Source organism: Dysidea avara, chromosome 5, assembly GCF_963678975.1.
Source record: "Dysidea avara chromosome 5, odDysAvar1.4, whole genome shotgun sequence".
Lineage (NCBI taxonomy): Eukaryota > Metazoa > Porifera > Demospongiae > Dictyoceratida > Dysideidae > Dysidea > Dysidea avara.
In genome coordinates this window covers 28,953,136-28,976,072 of record NC_089276.1, presented here as the reverse complement: position 1 = coordinate 28,976,072, position 22,937 = coordinate 28,953,136, and the positions used below count along the sequence as shown (strand labels likewise).

At 36.3% G+C, this 22,937-nt stretch overlaps 2 protein-coding genes, 1 long non-coding RNA gene and 1 pseudogene across 4 annotated transcripts; 3 read left to right on the top strand and 1 right to left on the bottom strand.

Annotated features, from left to right (window-relative positions):
• Positions 1–1,893: 1,893 nt before the first annotated feature.
• On the bottom strand, positions 1,894–10,957 carry LOC136256136 (ATP-dependent DNA helicase PIF1-like; annotated as a pseudogene).
• On the top strand, positions 6,745–7,847 carry LOC136256262 (uncharacterized). Of its 2 annotated transcripts, none has more exons than XR_010701404.1 (5): positions 6,745–6,895; positions 6,939–7,229; positions 7,291–7,418; positions 7,473–7,556; positions 7,616–7,847. It is a non-coding gene; the product is annotated as an uncharacterized lncRNA (long non-coding RNA). The 2 variants fall into 2 exon arrangements; XR_010701405.1 differs by having other exon boundaries at positions 7,469–7,556.
• A 6,198-nt stretch (positions 10,958–17,155) lies between the features above and the next one.
• On the top strand, positions 17,156–20,792 carry LOC136255166 (cAMP-dependent protein kinase catalytic subunit beta-like). The gene is made up of 9 exons (XM_066047886.1): positions 17,156–17,557; positions 17,615–17,746; positions 17,804–17,902; positions 18,311–18,471; positions 19,780–19,828; positions 19,885–19,983; positions 20,037–20,159; positions 20,216–20,411; positions 20,695–20,792. The coding sequence occupies exons 1-9, from the start codon at positions 17,156–17,158 to the stop codon at positions 20,790–20,792; spliced, it is 1,359 nt and encodes a 452-aa protein (XP_065903958.1).
• Positions 20,793–21,372: 580 nt separating this feature from the next.
• LOC136255165 (cAMP-dependent protein kinase catalytic subunit alpha-like) lies at positions 21,373–22,421 on the top strand. The gene is made up of 5 exons (XM_066047885.1): positions 21,373–21,459; positions 21,516–21,650; positions 21,730–21,810; positions 22,146–22,259; positions 22,311–22,421. Exons 1-5 carry the CDS (start codon positions 21,373–21,375, stop codon positions 22,419–22,421), a joined length of 528 nt encoding a protein of 175 aa, XP_065903957.1.
• The last annotated feature ends 516 nt before the right edge of the window (positions 22,422–22,937 follow it).

Sequence of the window (22,937 nt, the reverse complement as noted above, 5' to 3'; positions counted from 1 at the left end):
TCACTCTACTACGTACAACTAGCATACACAACATTCTTGTCACATGAATATAATGCTAACAGAAAGTAAACAAATGATGCAGTGTATTTAAAGTTAACAAGTGTTAACATGTTGATTCAAAAACCGTATATTATAATTACCTATAATTATTAGCCAGCAATGCATGTATAGGCTGTGCTAACTATTTTGTGTTAGGCTGGCTAATAATTACCTATAATTATTAGCCAGCCTATAGCCCCGTATATACTTGATATTATTATTATATTACATAACACAAAATAGTTAGCACATTTGGATACAAAACAAAAATTTCCCTGTTATTATTATTGTGATTGATCAAAGAGCTGCATTATGTGTACCCTATACACATTGCTGATCACAGCATGCCATACATGTGTAGCCTTTACAAGGAGCACTTTATTTACGTACATATCCATGTAATATGGCTCTATGTGAACTTGTCTTGGAAGACTTCTTCACAGAGATTCCACACTTCTGCTTCAGTCCACCAATAGCATGCATCAACATGGCCTCTTTCAGAATTGACTATGCTTTGTTTGTGTGGGGGCCACCTCTCAACAAATCACAAGTGGGACGTTTTCAGCATCTACAAATTAGAGCAATTCGAATAACCAAGAAAATATGATCATGCCTCTTTACACCATGTCGTCACCAATTTAAACTGGCTACCAATCTCACACCAGATCATGTTAAAGTCATCCTGTGCCATGTATCACCATTACCATCATGATAAACAACCTTGTTTGCTCCTCAATCCTCCTATTGTGTTTGGAGCACAGCATAGTTACAATACATGGTGTAAAAACTGTTTTTGACAACCCACTTAGTTACCATTTATCAACCACCAAAAAATATTCTCATTCCTCTAGATCTTCTACAACATGGTGGAATTCACTCATGAAATTTATTCCAATTGATTGTAATTATAATTCCTTTGTGTTCTCTGTTAAAGACTTTTATCTCAATACTCAAAGTAATTAATTTTAAAGTGATTGTAATTACTGTAGTTTCCTGTGTTTGTATTGTTTATGCATTTGTATGGCTGCTCATTTTTTACTTTTGTATGTATGTGTGCACCAGTAGGGAAGAATGGCTCTGCCGACTACTGTGAAGATAAGTGAATCAAATCAAATCAGCCTCTGGTACAAGTGATGGACTACAGTGTGCAACAGATTTGCCAACACCAGTCTGCTTTCAGTCCTAGGAAGGTTGTTTAAAAGCTCAAAATGTGGGAAGAGCAGAAATCACATCCAATAGCTACATGTTTAGATCATTGATGGATAACCTCACTGGTTAGCTAGAACATTGAGAACGTTGATATTGCTGGAAGGTGGAGAAGTATTGCATGATCAATACAAGCTTTTACTTTTAAATTATCAAATACTAGGCAGCAATTCTTCTTGGCTTCTCAAGAAATGTCACATTTGACATTAATTTTTTTATCAACTGAACAGTTTGGGCTCAAGCCAGAGAGCATCACATTGTACAACATTGAGCTGAGCTGGTTACCTGAACTACATAGACTTGTGCAAGATAATTAAGTTGTTGCACATCTTATGTAATTAGTAGGGAACAACATAACTATTGTTGTATGGATGTAATATATATAAAGTGTAGAATTTCAAGGTGGGGGGGGAGGGTATGGGGTACAACACCTAGAATTTTTGCAATTTGAAGGCTTGAAAACAGTCTAAAATAATTTATGCTAACAACATCAAAAACGCTAAACATAACAATGCCAATCTAGCTATTTTGCAACTTTTCCCCAAGATTTTTAAAAACTTATTTTGAGCAGGGGGCCATGGCCCCCTTAGAATCACCTATGCTTATAGTAACACCATATGTAAACATTGATATTCAGATTCCTCATGCTCTAAGTTTTTAGGTTGTCATCTAAACCTTTACTGTACACTGTATAAAAAATTGTCATTCACAATTATATAATATACGTATTATGTGCATTACATATTACATTCAATGTAGTTCTTCTGGGACTTCTTGAGAGTCATGTAGTATTCTACAACAGTAGAGTCTGCTCTGATACAACTGTTGGTGAAGTCTAACACTCTTAATGTGGCTAGGCTGCAAGCTCTGGAGAGTGCAACATAAGCTTGACCATCTTCAAACACTCGTGATAGTGACATCTCAACACAGTCCAATGTTGTACCCTAAATGTTGTACAATATAACTACAACAGTGAGTTGATGATCTGAACTAATATGAAGGGATGGTGTTTATAAAATCAATTGAACTTCACAGGGTGATGTCAATTACTCTAATAGAGCATACACCTGATGACTAAATACTCTAATAGACCAGTCATTTTGGTGTTCAGGTAATCAATCAACTGTTTCCTTTCCACTGTAATATCATGTACAGTGTAATAAATTCCCATACTAGGGCAATTTTTGATGCAAAGCCAAGAAACAAAGATAATGCTCTTTAAAAATTTGCTGAGAGGTGTTCAACAATTACATTACGTATGTGATCAAAACATACATTTCCATTTTTTTAACCAACGCATGTAAGAAACTAAGGTATGAGTGCACATACAGTCTTTGGTCTTTTGTGCCTCAGTATTGTTGGGCAAAGGAAATTCCAGGACATGCATTGCATGCTACTTACTGATGTAGTTACATACTGGTTTTCATGTGAGTCTCAATAATATAAGTACAAAACCAACACATGATGGATTTCACTAAGGCTCAGTAGATATTTAATGAGAATTTCACATAATTTTATGCTGAAAGGCTATGTGCTTGGTTTTGTAACAGCGCTTAAAGTTCATTGGCAAAATAGCAAAAAAAAATGTTGTTTCCTATACTTATCAAGGGGTGTGGTCACTTCCTGTACTATACTCTTTCAAAACAAAGTACATTTCCTTAAAGGCATTCACCAAATCCAAGTATCCTGGTTTCATGCTGAAAGTCACGTGAATGGTATATAATTATACTATGCAATTAAATATTGTTTCCTACCTCCTCTGGTTGTTACCATATGAATTCACTTAGTCTACACATACATAACGTATCTGTACATATTGTAGTACACACCTGACTCTTGTGAACAGACATGGCCCAGGCTAGCTTCAAAGGCAGCTGTCTCCTAACAACATTACCAACACCTCCACTGCCATGTACCACAAATTTCTCATATCCGATCATCTTCTGTACACCAGTCAAAAATCGAACCACTGGCAAACCTGTACAATGTGATTTGCATGTGACATTGTGACCATCATCACATTATTATCAGTAAAGCTCACACTAAAGATCGCCTCCAGTATGGGTCACAATAAACAGAATTGATGTAACACATGACCTTAATACAAAATGACAAGGTCTTTGTAGTAATTAGCACACCAGATCAAAGTCCCCAAAACCCCTTAATTGCACTCTACTGGCCCACTTTATGTTCAGATTACTAGAAAATCTTTTTTACGAGAGCATACAGTACTTCAGTAGAACTGTTATCTGCTTTAACAGAACAATCATTTTTAGGACCGGAGCTTGGCAGTTCTACAATAACACACTCTTGTGCCGTGGTTTATGTGAACCTTGCTTAAATGTTGTACTTGATAAATATCGCATATACACTGCACGAAAAGTAAGATGTCCTGCTTGTGTCAACATGTAGGAAATTTTTTTTAATGATTTCCTTTAGAATTTCCTATTTGAGTTATCATGCAGGAAATGTTTTTGAACATTTTCTGTACAATTTCCTGTTAGTGTCACATTGCAGTAAATTGTTTTAACATTTACAAGAAATGTAGATAAAATCAGTATTAAGATTTTCACCACATTCATGACTAGTGATAATGCAGCTGTAAACTGATCAAATGGATACTGCAGGTTTCTTGTGCTTAGCTCAGTGTAATACTGAGCCAAAACTTGGTTCTCAACACAACATAGGTTTTCAACATCATATAACAGAGTGTCTCTACAACAATATGTAAAACTGTAACCCATATTATGCTGCTGCAATAACATTTTAGTGGTATATGAATTGTTATACTAAGGAAGCTCTATTTTACTTAACTTTACGTGATGTCAGAATTGTATCTAAATCAACTACACCATATTTCTCAGTGACTTACGGTGCTACAGAACAAAGAAGCTATGGTATACAGTGATGATACCATAGCTTCAACATGACAATGTAAACAGTACACGGAGCTAGATAGTTATGTACTGTATGCCAAGGTAAATATTGCATGAATTTATGGCCTTAATTGTGTGTTACACTTTGTGTCTTTGTACAATATAGATGTTAGAATTTGTCATGAATAGTGACAGACAGCTGGGGAGTATGGAGTTGTGACAAAGTGTTTATTTTAGTAAATGCCTAGCGATGGCTTTACTTAATGTTTCAGTGGTTCACCATCTTCATGCTATGTACTTTAATGTATACTACAATGATATACCTGGATTTGTGGAAAGGTACTGATTACTACAATAAAATAACCTGCACTTGGTTGCCAGGAGATAAAAAAGCAATAGTGCATGCATTTCATGAATATAATAAAGGAAATGTAAGTGGCTATGAATATTATACATGTACACCATAAAAATTTCCCCTAGTGTTTATATAAGGAATGGGAATATATGCCTTTACAGTCATGTGGGTGATTATATGTAACATAGCTACAGTGCAGTGACTAAGTTGGTGTCATCATAGCATTCCCGGTTATCGCTCGGGTGACATATTATTGTAATGTTGCTTTACATTAATTTTATAACTGAAGCAAGCTATCAACTTAGCTATGATGATATCACATCATTTTACATATAGCTAGTTTCTGTGTGCATTAGCTGCATCGTACTGTCTACATTACCTGATACATGATGCACGCAAGTCTACATTGACAATATACAATATGGCTAATCTCAACTCTTTGGTCAGTCATGGATGAGGTTAACACAGTATACTGTAATGTTGTGACCTCCCCTAGTCCCTGTTAAGGCACCACAGCCAACTGTGGTATAGTTTCTCCCGCAATCCTATAGTGGATGGTTGTCAAACCAACAGGTGTTAGTCTTTGTGTCACTGCCACTGGGCATTTTCTGACAAGTGTATGTAATGTATAACAATACATTACTGATTTGTGATTGTATATGTGTACTATCAACAGTTCATAATAAAGAGGTCTTATAGTATGGATCTTTGTGTCGCCAATGCTTGGAAGGGACTTATATACTTCGCTATTCATTCATGTAAGCATGGCCTATAGACATTTTGGATCACAAAAAAAACTTCTATAGCTGCTAACGGTCTGTCACTATCAAATGCATGAATTTTAGTAGGCACAATCAAAGTTTGGTAATTGTAAGCTTTCAGCCAGGGTTGATACTCAGTTGCTGTTGTTGCTTCCTCGAGAAAGAAAGTTTACTCACATTGCTCCGGTTTACCCAGTTGTTAAATAGGGACCTTTCTTAAATGGTGACTTTTTTGGTAGCCCTACTTTTAAACGCTTTTGGTTGAATACATATTAAACTATAACATCACTTTGTTCTGTTGTAAATGAATTTCTAGTCACCTGTTAGCAACTATTGTGTGCACTACAATACAAATCTACATGTCAGGAACATGCAGTAAGCATGTAGCAAAGTAAGTTTCAATCACAGAGGCTCTTAAGATGGAATGCAGTATGCACATGTGTCCTGCTAATGGTGGTAGCTAGCTTTTTATATATTAAAACTAACTTAAAAGTGCCAAGTGTTCACAATAATTGCCACAGTGATGTGTGAAGCATATTGAGCAAAAGCTCTTCGAAGCAGGCAGTGATGTGTAGTGCAAAAAATTCTACGAATTTACATACTGCATGGGAATCCACCACAACACATTATTTCATTAGTGTTTATAGTTATATTCATTTTAGTGGCTTGAAGGAACAGCTCTTAGTCTGTGTGCCAATAGTTTGAAAGGACTAATACTTTGCTATTGCTTTTGACTCATGCATGCATCCAAGCACAGACGTTATAAATCACAAAAAAAATTCTGTAGCTGCTAACAGTCTGTCACTATCAAATCTATTACCTTTGGTAGGCACAATGAGTGCTTTGATACATGGAAAAATTTAATGTTGTGTAGTAGCTAGTGTGTGTGCGTGTGCGTGTGCGTGTGTGTGAGAGAGAGAGTAAATGAGACAGTTAAGATAAGTGGTCTGAGTTTGGTAATTGAAAGGTTTCAGCCAGGTTTGATGCCCATTCCAGTTACCCAGGTGTTAAGTGGCAACCTGGTGACAACTGGGGAGGCAGACCATCCATAGCTCTGATATAACATATGCAGTGGGTGAAGGTACAGGTGATACTAAATTGGGCTGCCATGCCCACACATTCACATGAGATACTGTATGGTACACCTTTCTGTGTGTTACGTATAATACTAGTCCTGCCCTCAAAGAATTATGCTTACGATGGCTCTTAGCACCAGCCTACATGAGTAGCTAGCACACAGATGCAGTCAGGTAGGCAAGTGGTAGCTGAAGGTATTGTCTTTTGCGTGTGTGTTTGTATGTGTGTGTGTGTGTGTTGGGCTTTGCTCTGTTAGTGTAGGCTAAGGCTGACTAAGAAGTTGACAGGAATGCATTCAAGTACGTGAATATGTTTACTATCAGTGTGGACAATCTAATTAGCCACAGTGCATCTACCGCACTAGCTATATGGCTGCGCATAGATGAGATCACTGCTCTATCATGCTCGTATATATTATACCAACAGCATGCATGCATGCACAGATTGCACACAATCACCTTCGCTGCATGTTTCTTCCGATTGTTCTAGTCGCAGTTAATAACAAGGCTCTAGCAATGGTGCAGCTTGTTGTCATCCAGAACTAGAACAGTGCTTGTGCTCCATGGCAGACTTACCTACAGGTATAGCTATAAAGACTGTCACAACATTTATGATCGTTCGTAGATATCGCCTCTTCCATCCTTTTCCACCAGTTTCTAGCGACGCCACAATTGTATACCTTTGCTACAGTAGCTAGCTACAGTGCTACATGCATTTGGCAGCTACAAAATCGCATATTGCTTGCTGGCAAAAGGAGTCGAGGATAACACCCCCTGGATCGAGAGACAACTGGGGGATTCAACTACCTCACAGTGAATTGGTTAAGTCTACTTTATAGATGACTGCAAGTGCAAGCTACCCTGACATAGGGAACTTTGCAGAAAAACATAGAGCTGCATTTGTAGCAATTGTGAGGTAAGAAGATGTGGCTAATTCATTATTCGTTATTAATCTATTATCTATCATTGCATGGCAGTGGGATCTGCCATCAACATCACCTAGCTACGTAAAGTTGTCAAAGGAAGTTACAAAGTAGTTACTGATGCTTTCAAAACTTGGACTGCTGATGATGTCTTGTGGTAGTACTGTAGATGAAATCACATAGTAAGTTCTGCTATAGTTCTTGGAAATGAGTATTTTGTGGTCTATTGAAGATAGGCAGTGGAGAAACCTGTGATCATGGCTGGATCTTGTGAAAGCTATGAATGACACTGTACAAGGAATAGTATACATTAATTCAAGGTTTGTCACAGAAAAAAAATTGCCATAGCAATATTTTTATTGTAACAACATTTTTAGAGATGCTACCTATAAGAACTATATGTAACTAGTGATGAAACAGATTATGAGAAGAAAGCTGCACTCAGCGGACAGAAGTAAAAGAGCAAATCCACATTAATTTTAGTGAAGTAACATCCCTCAGAAAAAAAGAATCCTGAAGGTGTCAAGAACTTCAATTTGTGAACTGAAAATTATAGTTGCTGTACAAATGATGTGCTTTTTTACTTATTAATGAAATACGTATTGTGGGTAGTAAATACAACCCAGGAGCGAGACATTGCTAGCTATATTACTAGTGTAGTATAAAGCAGATGCACAATATAGAAAATGTTGATTTCAGCTACAGGATTTTTTACATCCTGTATGCATTTCACAGTGTTAAAATGTACATTTCTTCACTGCCTCATTTCCAGCACCATTCTAGGTGCAGTAAATCTTTCTCTATCCTCTGTATGAAACTTTACTGAAATCTACTAATGTTCTAAGTATGAAATGTGGCTGAAATGACAAATTTCATGCACATTTTATACTCATTACCTACAATCGAACATGGAACATTTCGCCCAGTTATATGCTAGCAGAATTTATCAGCTTTCAATATCAAAAGTAGCTGCAAGATTTTTAGTGGTACCTGTTTACAAACTGCTGTGCTTCTAAAGTTACCCACATTGACAAGTACAAACCTTTTCCACTGCCACTAAATCCAGTGACCACACCCCTTGCTCCATTAACCAGCCCATGTGATACATCCAGATTTCTGATGAGCATCACCTGAGCTCCAACTTTTAGCCCTAGGCTACCGACAGCTGGACACACACACTATCTACATGTTCAGTGTTGGAGGTGTCATTGTCTGAAGCTTCATAGTCTCGTTGTTCCCCTGGCAACTCAGACAGTTTCACAGTGTTGGTAGCTTCAACATCACTTGTGTGCGTAAAGAGTTTAGTTGCCTGGATACCATCCTTCTCTATTGCATTGCCAGCTGTTTGTTGTAACCGGCTAGCAACTGATGGAGGGCATCTATTGGAATAAAGTTATCTATTATAAACATATCACTGTATATGCAAAGAGATTATTAGCACCATACTATTCATTTAATTTTCTTCTTACTCAATTTACTAGACCTAGTTACTATAACGTAATGAGAATATTAGTATGCTGTAGCCCAAATATTACATGTACAGTAAACGATGAAAGTATGACGAGACTTAAGTTGGCAAATCAGCATGCGAAGCAGGTTGCAGAACAAAAGTTTGGCAAATTTACCATGCAGCTAAATATGGAACTATATACTGAATAGCTAATTGATGAATAAAGAATAAAGTTTGTGGCGAATTTCCTCAATTCGCCAAACTTTTGTCACCCCAAACTTTCGTCGTTTGTCAAGTACAGAGGTGTACTTTCATGTATTTCTATTTTCCATATGCTTATTAAATACTCCCATACAACAGTCACATTGCATTAAAAATACATAGAGTTGACAATATGAAGGCATGATTTACAAACATACACCCATCCATGTGTACATATTTATGACATACCTCCCTAGCCTAATCTGCTGTAACATCTCGATAAAGGTGGGGTCATTCTGTCTCTTCACCAAAGTCAACTCTATACTCCTATCCACACACTGTCTCCAACACCTTGCCTGTAGTGAACAATTCAAGATAGCTAATAAACACACACACACCCGCACACACGTGTACACACACACACATAAGCATGTTTGGAAAAAGTGATAAGATTGATACCATTCAAAATGGGATCAATAGAGTGTATACATATATCTATCTCTATACATACTCTTTTCAGAGAATGATGTCTTGAACTGGTTTTAGAGGTCAATATGAACACATGTGTGTATAGACACAGTTAGTAAGCTGGACAAATGGCCTGACTGTGTTACCTCTTTAGTAAAACCACCTCACTAGTGGCCAGGTCAAAGAAATTCAAACATAACCAAGATACACTACTACAAGTACCTCATGACCTCATTAATAAGACCAACCCAATTCACCATTTAGGTGTACTGCATTACCTACTTATTAAGAAAACCTTATAACTGGTTGTATAGTTGGCTTCACTGTGTTGTCATTTCAGAGTCTCACCTGGAAACAATATTTCCGAGATGAGCAGTCCTTAGTTACAGGTGGCAGTTGAAGGAAATCACCACACAGGATTAACTGGATACCACCAAATGGTTGCCGGTTCTTCCTTATTACCCTGGCAACACTCTCCATTTTGTCAAAGAAGTCAGCGTCCACCATGGATACTTCATCAATGATGAGATGGCTACACTTCCTCCATTGTGCTGCATAATGGTGACGTGCTGCTAGCTGTTTACACTGTTCCAATGGTTTAGCGCCTGATCCTATCCCAGCAAATGCATGTAATGTAGTGCCACCTGCAGGAGGACAATCACAAGCACAGCACATACTCTAAAAGAACAAATATTCACTTACTGAACATAGTTATACTGTAAAATTGCACTGCAAACATTAACCATTCTATTCCATGCACACACACACACATACAGACGGACAGACAAACACACACACAGCAAAGCTTCCAGCAGCCATGTGAGACACCAGTCTGGTGAAATACAGTCCCATATTATTATCAAGTAGACACCTGGTGGTTACATCAGATAATTGCACTTCAACTCAAATAAAAGGGCAATTTGTGCACACATTAATTGGCTAGCTCGGAATTTCAGTACTCACCACACTTTTTGCAAAGGGGCAGACTAGTGCTCATTATACAGCTGTTTTGAGCTGTAAGCAATGTAAGTAAAGTTTCTTACTTATACAGCAACTGTGATCAGGCATCAAACCACACTACCACGTCAATGGCTCAATGCTCTAGCAAGCCTCACACACACACACACACACACACACACACACACACACACACACACACACACACACACACACACACACACACACACACACACACACACACACAAACACAAACACACACACAAACACACACACACACCAATATGACAAGCAGCTGCTCCAGTGCTGGCAGTCACAAAGGACACATCAGGTGGTAAAGTATTGATCATCTTCCTCAGCAAAAATGACTTTCCTGTCCCAGCTCCACCAGTAATAAACACATTTAATCCTCTCCTAACACTATTCAATACTGATTGCTGCTCTTCAGTCAGCTCAGCCCCACCTCCTGAAATACTGCACTTTTTCCTTGGCTGTTGAGCCACACCCCCATTCTCCTCCTGCAGCTTACGCTTGACAGCAGTGGACATGTTTCTCTTTGGAGTGGTAACTAAGCTGCCATCTTTATTGGTGTCTCTCTCTTTCAGTCCACCATTTTGTTGTGCATTTTGTACATCATTGTCACTCAAAGGACTGATGGTATGAAACTGTAGAGAAATGTCTCCAATTACACGACGCTTAACACCTTGTTTACTACCTCGAGCAGCCACTTTCATTGACATTAATCTCAGCCAGGACAGTTTGAGAGCATAATCTGCAGTCCTTGTGGTATTAGTTGAATACTTGCTTTGCCATTACTGACAAACTTTTTGTGTACAACGTGAGCACGTACTGTGTAAGGTCCCAAATTGCCCCGTTCATGTGAGACCTTCAATACAACATCTTGGAGTTCATTACGTCCCAGTTCCACATGGGCACCTTTGAAATTTTCTCTTTTCGTTGTGGCCCTGATGGTAACACATGCTCCACAGTTACCTCACACTTGACAAAACCATCATCCATAACCATAAAACACTTTCTATGTACTACTTAGTTGTATGAGTTCAAAATATAGAACAAAAAGGCAAGTAAAGTAGAAAACTATAGCTCTTTAGCAGCAACAAAAATTCCTTCCACCTGCAAGTACAATCACAAACAACTAATACACACATTACTTATATTGTTGTATGCCAAGCAAAACAATTAAAGCATGCATGACCCCCAGCAGAAAATTTCAGCATTTTTCATGTTGGTTGTCAGTCAAACAGAAATTCTGAATGGGACTCGCGTGAAAATGAACCTATGATAGGTGGCCAGACTTTTACAAATTATCTGATTGGCTGCTTTTCACGTGATACCACCAGCAAAGGAATTGTAATGATAACCTCAATGACAACTGTCTTGCAATCTACTGTAATTTGCCAACACATTTAATGCTTGTAGTCTGTTATGTGAATAGTCTGGTACAGTCACCTGAATAATCTAAACACTTAGCTAAGACCCAAAGTGTTACTTTTAGTCAACAGCTTGATCTCAAAAATCATCACACATTCACAGTTAAGACATTCAGTCTCACTGTGTCCCAAGTACACTGTACTATAGATATTACTGTACATGCTACGCACGGTAAAAGGAGTTTATTTCATAAATACTTGCAAGAGTTGCGGGATTATAGCTACCATGTAGCACCCTGGAGATTTTCAAGCAGTATACAGATTGAACCTTACCGGAACCAGCAACACCATAGTTTACATACCCGCACAGTTTAAATTATAAACCAATCGATCACTCTGTTTTCTGTAGACAATCGCCTGGTTTATATGAGTTTCGCACCACCCTAGATACCACGCTTCGTACATCTTTAATACCTCGTTTAAAATTAGTGAACTAAAGCACTCACCAATTTAACTAGAACAGATCTGTGTCACCGGTCAACGAGTAGTTATTCCATCGCGATCACGGTCTCAGCTGAGTAGCAATAATTATTTGAATTTGTTTATAAACGTGAGCTCGCGCGACATTGTTAATGACGTCACTTGAGTAATATCGTACGTACATGCGTTAATCAGCATAGCTGGCTTGAAAAACAATGTAAATTTATTGAAAAGAACGCATTGTGCGTGCATACAGTTGAGTGCACTGTCTTGCCATCTGGAATCGGATCCATCATGATCGGCGCTTATTCTTTATGAAGCGCTTATCGAACCGGGGGCGCATAATATTAGTCGTGAGTTTGAGAGGAGGGAAGCTACATTTGATATAGCGTTATTATTATTATTATTATTATTATATTGTGTACTGTGCAGGAATCATGTATGATTATAATGCACAGGTGTAATTATAAAAGTGTCCAAATCATTACAAAACTCAGTGTATGTGGGAGCGTTAACAATGTTCTGGGGTAGATTATTCCATAGCGTTGTATACTCAAACTTACTTGTGCAATTTTACAAGTCACAGTACCTTATAATAATTTTTTTTCCCGATCTCTAGCTAGAAGTTAAACCTAATTTAATTTATAAAAGACAAAAAGCAGAAAAAAGCAGCTAAACCTACAGACATACAAAAACACCGCATGGACCGCCAGCATACACACAGTACCTTATAATCAATTAGCTATGGGTTATGTAAAGTGGTTTGCATTTCATCTCCATGGTAACCACATCACACGTTAATGTTATCATTGTTAGGCGTAATTGAGATTGAGGTTGCCATTGGATGTAGCCCAGACCACAAGGTGTCTGGGTGTCCAATAATGAATGCCTAGAGTATTCTCATAGTCTAGTGTTATGTGCAGCAAGTGTGGAGATGTATTGGTGAAGAACCTCTTATAGCAAGTGTCTTATTTGTAAGTCACTTTCCTAAATAGAACAATTGTTCACACCCACAATATGCAGTTAGCTCCATAAGGCAATTTGTAATAAGACAACATTTTTGATGAACATTCGTCGGCAATTCAGGTGTTGCCCTTTGCACTCATTAGTAATTTAAACAGCTAAGTAGCTACCTGAGGCTTTAGAGGTGTGCGAGAGCAGCAGCAAATCTGAAGTGTGTGCATCTCGGGTTGTATGGACCTATAGGTAACCAAGTGACTTTTTACTTGACCTGTTGAATCTGCTTAATTAAGAGACAGACTCTCTTCCCTAACTATAGTTACTTGTAGCTACACCATTGCTAAAATACTACTAACAGATGCCACATCCATGGATTGGACGACTAGCCATTATATACATCTTTTGTGCTTCACTGCATTATTCTGTTTCTTATTTGAAGTAATTATGTGTTTCTGTTGAAACATGATCAAGACTAAACAACAGCAGCATGCAGAATCATAATTCACTTGGTCACTAGCTTTGGTCAGAGTATCAGAAGATACAAATTTACTAGATGCTTTAATTGGTATATGTGACCGGCTCTGCAAAATCCAGTCTTGTAGCCTTTCCAATCAGTCAACTTTATACTAGAATGTAACTTCACATTGAAATCACTTATGAGCTTGAACCTTATACAGACAATGTGGTATAATTATGATGTGTACCGTATAGAGGGAAACTTTGGTGGGGGTAAACTTTGGCGAATAGCCAGCTAAAATTACATTTGGTGAAATAAAGTTTAGCAAAATGAAGCTCAATATTTAGCTATGAAGATGCTAGCTATGAGCAATTAGTGGGTTAAACTTTGGCGAATTTGTAGTAAATTTCCAAATTCGCCAAAGTTTTCCCCCACCAAAGTTTCCCTCTATACGGCATTCAATGTGGCCAAATACCATCACGATTTCAATAGACTGAACAGAAAGGATATAAAAGTTGGACTTTGGAAAGACTACATATAAGGCTGGTTCACAGAGCCAGTCACGTATGTATGTGTTAGCTTATCAGTTAATATCTAAAATTTATAGTCTTTAATAATGATACTTTATAAAATTAATATATTTATTGAAAATTGGCAGTTCTTTCCTGAAGTAGTGCACAAGAGTAAGTTGTGTTACTAGCTAGTACTTTAATATTAATCCCACTCTTTATAAGTTATAATTAAATATTAAGTGATTGAATTTTCAACATTTCCTGTAAACAATTTCTGAATTGTATTCCTCCAACAAGTGCAATAAATTTAATGTGAACGTGACCCTATTTTGGAAAACCATACATTTGGGCACATTGGCCAATTTTCTTTTATAGCTACAATGAAGCACTGAGTGGTTATCTACCTTGTGTGAAAATTTTGGGATGATACAATGAAGCATTCCAAAGATATGGCTAATTTACTGTCTAATACATAACAAACTAACTTTTCATTATCAGTTTATACTACTGCATAGTGATCAGATGTGACAAATTGATGACAAATCACTTTGTTGACAAAGACCTCCATTCTTACAATCTAAAATGGATGAAAAGAGATCCTTGAGAGTTTAATCATGTGTTCTTTGTGCTTTTCCTCAATTAAATCACTTGTATTATTGTCTAAAGACAAGAAAATGTTTGGTTTTGGGAATGAACAAATCACCCAATTTGTAAGTTAATTGCTGTCCCACACATTGTGAAACTACTACACGGTCTGATATAATTAAGTATATCTCCTAGAATAAAGCAGCTATGGGTGTGAAATTTCACAGCAAGAAGGCTTAATAGTTGTTTTATCAAAATATGCAAAAAGTTGATTTTTTTTTAAAATCACTGAAATTTTCAATTGAGTATTTCCACAAATTTTTCATGTTCCCAAATGTATGGTTTTAAATGTATAGTATGCTTAATAGCTCATAATGAAGAAGTGTATCAAAAGCTAGTGCTTGGTATTATTAACTTATTTCTAACTAAATTATCAAATTTACATACTCAGACATACTTGCACATAGAGAATAGAACACAATATCAATAATATAAGGCTGTTGTATCTGCTTGCAGTTTAACAATGTGTGACATTTTATTCATCATTATATACATACACTTTCCCTTCATGCAGGACTGCATAATTGTATTAGTGTTTGCAAATAGGGAAGGTGATTCATGCTAGCACATTTAAATGATATCTCTGGAAGAGTCCATGTATATACAGGATCTTTTTTTCAATCATTTTTATTTACATCTCATTATAGGCATTAAGTTCCTGTACTGCACAAGTATTCAAGGTGTATACCAGTTAATGATGCAGTGTGATAATGTAATATTAATCTTGATTATAGTTATAATGTATAATACCGACGTATTAGGTGTGCTACTGACACTAAACTTGGTGATTAGATTTTCAACACTTTTCTTGTAAACAAGTATAATGGTTGTGTGCAGCTTACAATACTGATCTGAGTTACTGTTACAGTAACTATAAGTAATAATAATATAATTACATTCCTTGTAACTGTCTGAAAATGAAAGAAGCCAGGTACTATATAGACTATTGGGTGTAAATGTTATAGTAACTAGTAATCACACCTTAAAACTGATACACTCTGCAATTTTCTCACCATTATATATACAGCAGTATTAAGCTGATATATTCTGTGTACTCTTCCTTATGATTCAGCATATCCAACAGACAGAATGAATTGCAATTGACAACTTTGCTTGTATAGGTAATTAATATTTGGAGAAGTTTGTATACATGTATGTGTATAGTTCTATTCGCGGCTTTCCTTGGCATAAGCATAGCTACATCTACACAAGTAGAATACAAACATGTTACAAAGGTTAATGAACCAGTGAATAATCACTAGCTACCTTCATGTATTCTAAGTTACAAGGGATAAAAGAAACTAGGAGTATTCATAACCTAAAATCCATCGAAAGTTGATTCACTAATTCAAATACTAAATAAACTTTCACTCTCTGCACTCATCATTGTACCAAGCATCCTGCTGGTTGAAATTCTACACAGCCATACATGCACCTTTAAAATATGTGCAGCTTCCATACCAAATACAGTATAAAGAGATGTCTTGCTAAGCATTTATCTTCTTAAATTTTTATTGTTGTTGAGGTGTTTAATGATGTTATGTGGTTGACAAAAAAGATTGTATAATATTATTATTGTTGTTCTTTCTGTGATTTTCACTATGGCTGAAGACAGTGCCAATGCCACTTGCTCTCAAAAAAAAATTACTTCTGGCAAGTATGCTCAGGTAAAATCATGCTGTGCAACTGAAGATCAGTATATATTTCCAGTCATTTGAGGGTGCCATCTATATGGTCTTACTAATAAATACCAACAACCAATTGCAAATTGAATGTTGCCTTGCATCGCTTTAGAGAATTTTGAAAATATTTTGATTATTGGCTATGGAAATCCCACTGTAACAGTGTTGGAGTAATAAGGATTTCCTCCTGCAACAATGTAACTGTGAAAGGTATTACTTTGGAGAATTGGGACTCTAGCAATAAATTATCTTATCCAGGGATCAGCTTTTACAACTCATTCAACGTTATACCATTCGGTACTGTTGCTCATTTCGCTCCTCAATAGGGCAAGCTGTACTATTCTTGGCAACATCAGATAATATACATATCAACAATTCTGTGTTTACAATCAACATAAAGGTCATGGGTCAGCACTACACTATACACCTACTAATCCACAAATAAAGTTGATGATGGATAGATGCAATTTCAGGCACAGTGGAGCTGCTAAAAGTGAATTACATCAGTAGTTCAGGTCATTCGTGTGTTACAAAATTCTGTGTTTATTGGCACCCCGTTTACTTATCACATCATGAATTACACATTAAATGGCATTGTGCATTTCAAACACAATGTGGTGATAGCTGATGAAGAAATTTGTAGCAGTAGCTCAGTCATTGTATTTAAGAACAAATCAAATATCACCTTTTACAAAAATAACAAATAGAAGTGTAATATGAATTTCAAACACTTGTTGCAATGTTCCCCCCAACTATGGAGAGCTTACAAAATTACTGGCTCTTCTTTGATGTGTCATTATTGCTATACTGTCAGTACAAGTGATGGCGGAAGGACCACCAAAAGGAGTTTGAGTAGCAAGTCAAAGAAACCACTGATGTCAATCACCAAAGGAAAACTACCTGACAAACCAGAGAAGCTAAAGACCACTAACAAAACAAAGACTTCTACTGGAAAGCCAAACCTTCTTTACAAACCAGTGATTACTTCTAACAAGCAGCAGAAAGTGGAGGTTAATGGAAAATCTACTTACCCCAAACCCGAAACATGCCCTACTGAAACTGAAAATTCTACTGACAAGAAAGAAGAAATAATAGTCACAACAGAAACAAATATTAAGGCATGTCAGTCAATAGATTTAAGTACGTATTGTATAATGTGTATTTTTGCTATACAGCTTACTCCTGCAAAGCTAGAAGACTTCAAGATTCTTAGAACCATTGGAGCTGGTAGTTTTGGAAGAGTTGTCTTGGTACAGCATCAGACATCACTTAAATTTTATGCCATGAAGGTTTTAAACAAGGCAAGGGTAAAGAAAATCAGTGTAGTTTGTAGCATTATTAAACCTGTAATGATATTGCAATAGGTGATACAGCATACCCAAGCAGAAATTGCTGCATGTGAGAAAGAGGTTCTGATGTCCATCAACCACCAATTCTTAATCAATCTTTATTCTTTCTTCAAGGTTAGAAGCTATGTTTAGAAATTATATCTCTGCAAATATATACTGAATGAGTCTGAATCTTAACTAAGTTGCACTAATACTGTAAAAGTGCTTCGTGTATGATGTGTTAAATGAAGATTAAAGGTGAGTGGGTAGAAGAATTGCCAAGAACTACAAATGATACCTAAAACATCAATGTGGGCAGAGTACTTGTTAAATTTGGATCAGTCTATGGTACTTGATATGCTATGGGCTAACCATATATCTCAAATGCATTATTAGGTCAAAGACAATCATTGTGTGTGTTTGTGTGTAGAGTGTGTATAGAGTGGATAATCCCTACGAGTATATTATATGTATGATTAAACTGATATATGGTGCAACCGTATATATTAGTAATCATTTGGTTCTACTATGTACCTGTTCAAGGACAACTGCAACTTGTACTTAGTAACAGAGTTTGTGCCAGGTGGTGAACTGTTTGATTATTTACAAAAGAGTAAGCAAGTTAGTGAAGTTAATGCAAAGTTCTATGCTGTCCAAGTGTGCTTGGCTCTGGAATACCTGCATGGCCAAGGGATTGTCTACAGGTGTGTATGTTCTTTGTAGCAGCTTTTTTTTTTTTTTTTTCATTGCTTTACAGATACACAGCAAAATTACAAGGATGGTAGGTACAATAATAAGACAGTATGATTGGAAAGGTGATCTGAAGGACAAATGACAATCAATGCCAGATGCCTATAAAACTAACTACTTATACTAAACTTAATTACCAAAAGCCTATAAAACTAGTTATTACAATAAATGATAGTTACAAGGGTTGGGGAGCTTAGCACAATTACAACAAGGACATGCGAAATGGAAAGTACATTTATTATTTGAATTAAAATTACTTAAAAAATGTTCCCATAAATAGCTCTTTAACTGTTGCTTAATTGTGTTGAAGGAGAGGGTAAGGTCAATTACTGGCAGAGAATTCCATAATCTGGGAAGTCTATAAAAATAAGAATTGGCACATATTGAATTACTTAAAATCTTGTGATGTAGTTTGATATTTGATGATCTGGTATTAGAATTATTGAAGGTTACATAATTGGAGATGTTAAAACTAGGAGTAGGATACTTTAATGATCTGATGAAAAATAGAATGTCTAGTAATTCAAATGTGTACATTAAGGATAATAGTTTGAGATCCATAAGTCTTTCCTAGTAATCCGAAGTAAAATCGTTTAAAATAAATTTGGTGGCACGTCGCTGAATTCTTTCCAACATCAAAATATCCTTAATGAGATTGGGCCGCCACAAGGGAGAGCAATACAATAAGGTTGATCTGACTAAGGTTAAATAAAGAGTTCTTTTGGGTTGGATTGATATAGTGTTTTTGAATGTTCGCCGTATCAGACCAATTGATTTATAAGCCTTAGCTGTAATGGCTTCGTAATGGGATTGCCAAGTTAAGTTTGTTGTAAATATGATGCCAAGATCTTTGTGTTGAGGTACTTTAGATAGTTCAAAATTATCAAGATTGTAAACAGTGATAGCTGAAGTTGATGATGGTAAACACTGTAGGACAACACATTTGTTAACTTTGAAAGAAAGAAGGTTCTCTGTACTCCACTTATATAATAGGTTCAAGTCATGTTGGAGATGAGTGGAGTCCATATGAGTTCTTATAGGTAGATAACACTTGAGGTCATCGGCAAACTTGAATATAGTTGAATGTACTACGACATGAGATAAGTCATTTATATAGATTAAAAATAGTAACGGTCCTAGTATACTGCCCTGTGGAACACCAGACTTAACAGGTAGGACATTGGAAAGGCAGCCATTAACAGACACACATTGGTAACGAGAAGTCACTTGAACCTTGTCACCTATATTGATTAACTGTTCAGGGACTTAAAACCAGAAAACATTTTGATAGGAAGTGATGGTTATTTAAAGGTAAGAAGGTATAAGAATACTGTGTACCTTATCACAACAACATTGTATATGAATAGCTTGTTGATTTTGGGTTTGCTAAGAAAATCTGGAGGCACCATACTTGGACTTTCTGTGGTACCAATGAGTACCTTGCTCCAGAAATTGTCCTAAATAAAGTTTAAAAAGCAAAATATAGTCCACATTATAATACTGTTGTTTTCAACAATAGGGTCATACGAAGGCTGTGGACTGGTGGAGCTTTGGTGTCTTTTTGTTTGAAATAAATGCAGGTTATCCTCCATTTTACAGCAGTAGCAAAAAGATTACATTTGAGAGAATAACTACTTGTAGGGTAAGCCCTTATAGACAATATTAACCTTAGCTGTATTGTAAACTATTTCTATGTAGTATTATATGCCAAGTCACTTTACATCCAGACTGAAGCACTTGATTCGTAGTCTGTTGCAGGCAGATCTCAGTAAACGTTTTGGTAACCTGGTTAATGGTGTGAATGACATAAAATACCATCTGTGGTTTGAAGGGATTAACTGGAGAGCTATTGCCAACAAGGAGGTATATATTATCATTTTTGATGCTACTACTTGTACATGGTGCTGACATTGTCTTAAATTACCTCTCCTGCTTCCAATAAATTTTGAGCTAGAAGTATTCCCATGCACTCCTCATATGGTACACATACTGTTGCCACAAAAATTCTTCAAAGCTATGTACAACTACAGTTAGCATAATTAGCTAAATATATAGTAATATGTTGGTTTTCTAGCTGATATAGTGTATGAAAATGTAATCACGTATAATGGTTTCTCATTTAAAATTTTCACACAATATGTTTAAGGTGTTACCTCCTTTTGTGCCTGAATGTTAAGCTGGAGATGGTGATACAAGCAACTTTGAGGAATATGATGAAGAAGATTTAGAAGAGAGTAAAACAGAACAATATGCTGACTTGTTCAAAGACTTTTAAAGTAAACTCTAAACAGCAGCTACTAAATACTAATTTACGTATACAAGATAAACTACAGCCACCTAGAGAGCTAGTAGCCAAGTAATTGTAAAACCTATAACTACCTATATCTCAATAACAGTGATCACATTTAACTAGCAGCAAGAATTCAAAATATAATTATTATGAACTCTTGCTAGCAGTAATTAAGCCCGAAATTGTCATTCAACAGTAATTATAACTAGTAGCTATGTACGTAGTTGTTGAAAGTTTGTTGATTTCATTACAAAATTCGTCAACTGCACTTATAAATAAGGTAAATTATAATTATTTTCAATGTACATGTATATATACTGTTACTAGCTACAATAGGAAACTTTGTGATGAAAGATAAGGTTGACACTTTGAAAAGGATTAAACGCTACTGAAATCACAAAATCATACAACTAATGTAACAACCAGTTTTAAAGGCGCCCATTGAGATTGAAATAGCAACTTTTTTTTGTTCCATCAAAATCTCCTGGTAAATCAAAGTTGGATATAAAATCATTTGCAGAAGTTATTGATACCTTAGACTATTAGATATTGTGTGTGTTGTATAATGGAGAGAAATTCTGAGGAGACTCAAGTCATTTCAAAACAATCTAACAAAACAGAGGAACTAATACAGCCAGCAGACTTCATCAAAGTATGTAACACACATCAAAGCTACTATGATAAGTATTAAATATGCCCACATCATAGAAACATTATCCAAGACTATATGAATTTGAAAGGATAAGAACAATTGTTGTGGTTGGTGCATTTAGCAGAGTTTTCTTAGTGCGACATGCACCTTCAAATCAATACTTTGCTATGAAGATACTAAACAAGAGTAAGGTACATATGAATAACTACAGCTATCAAGTCCTCCACTAAATAACTAATATTCATGTGGTAGGTGGTTAAATGCAAACAGGTTGAGCATGTCAAAGATGAAAAGAAAATCTTGAAAAGCACTGATTGTCAATTTGCAGTGAGATATTATTGTTCCTTTAAGGTGAGCACATACTTGTATACAGATTTTAACATCTATTGTAGCTATTGGAATTGTGTGGGGTGATCACTTGATAATGAACATTAAATGCATCAAAGCATTCCATCATTCTAATTGACCATGAAATAATTATTGTTAAATAGCTAATTATTTAGCACCTGTACCTGCTCACTATAGGATTCGTGCAACCTGTACTTGATACTAGAGTATGTACCCAGAGGAGAATTGTTTGCATATTTGCAAAAGTTTAAACAGTTTAGTGAGAAAGATGCAAGATTTTATGCTTCACAGATCGTCCTGGCACATGAATACTTGCACAATCAGGGCATAATACACAGGTATGGAAGAGTGTAGTCATTATAAATACCTCAACAGCATTATCAATGTATATCAAACCATACGGAGATCTAAAACTAGAAAACATCTTGGTTGGTCTTGATGGATATCTGAAAGTACATAAGTATGATCACATAATAATCTGCAAATATATTCTTCATTAACAGTGGGCTGACTTTGGCTTTGCTAAGAGGACCAAAGGACGCAGTTGGAGTGTAGTGGGGTGTATTGAGTACCTTGCTCCAGAACTAATTACATTTAAGGTTACTAAGATATGAACACACCTTATTACTGCAAGAAACAATGACTATATAATTTTAGGGCTATACAAAGTGCTTAGATTGGTGGATGTTTGGTATAATGGTGTATGAGCTGGTAGCTGTGTATACGCCATTCTTTGGCTATGATGAATACACAACTGTTGAGAAGATAATTGCTAGCAAGGTGATTAATTGTACTGCATGTTCATACCTTTAATTGTAATGTAATATTATTTGTAGCTGAGTGTTCCACTTCATTTCTCTAAGGAGCTGAAGGATATTGTATACCATCTTCTCCAGGCTGACGTCAGTAGACGCCTGGGTAACTTGAGGAATGGAGTTGCTGACATTAAACTGCATCAGTGGTTTGAGCCAACTGACTGCATGGCTATTTTCAATAAGAAGATGTGTTAACTACCATGAAGAAAAAGCTTAAGATAAATCAGGGTGTAAAATCTCCTTATAAAATATACATCCGCTTGTAATTGCTTTACATGCGGCTGCACAAAATGTCACAACTGTATAAACTGGAAC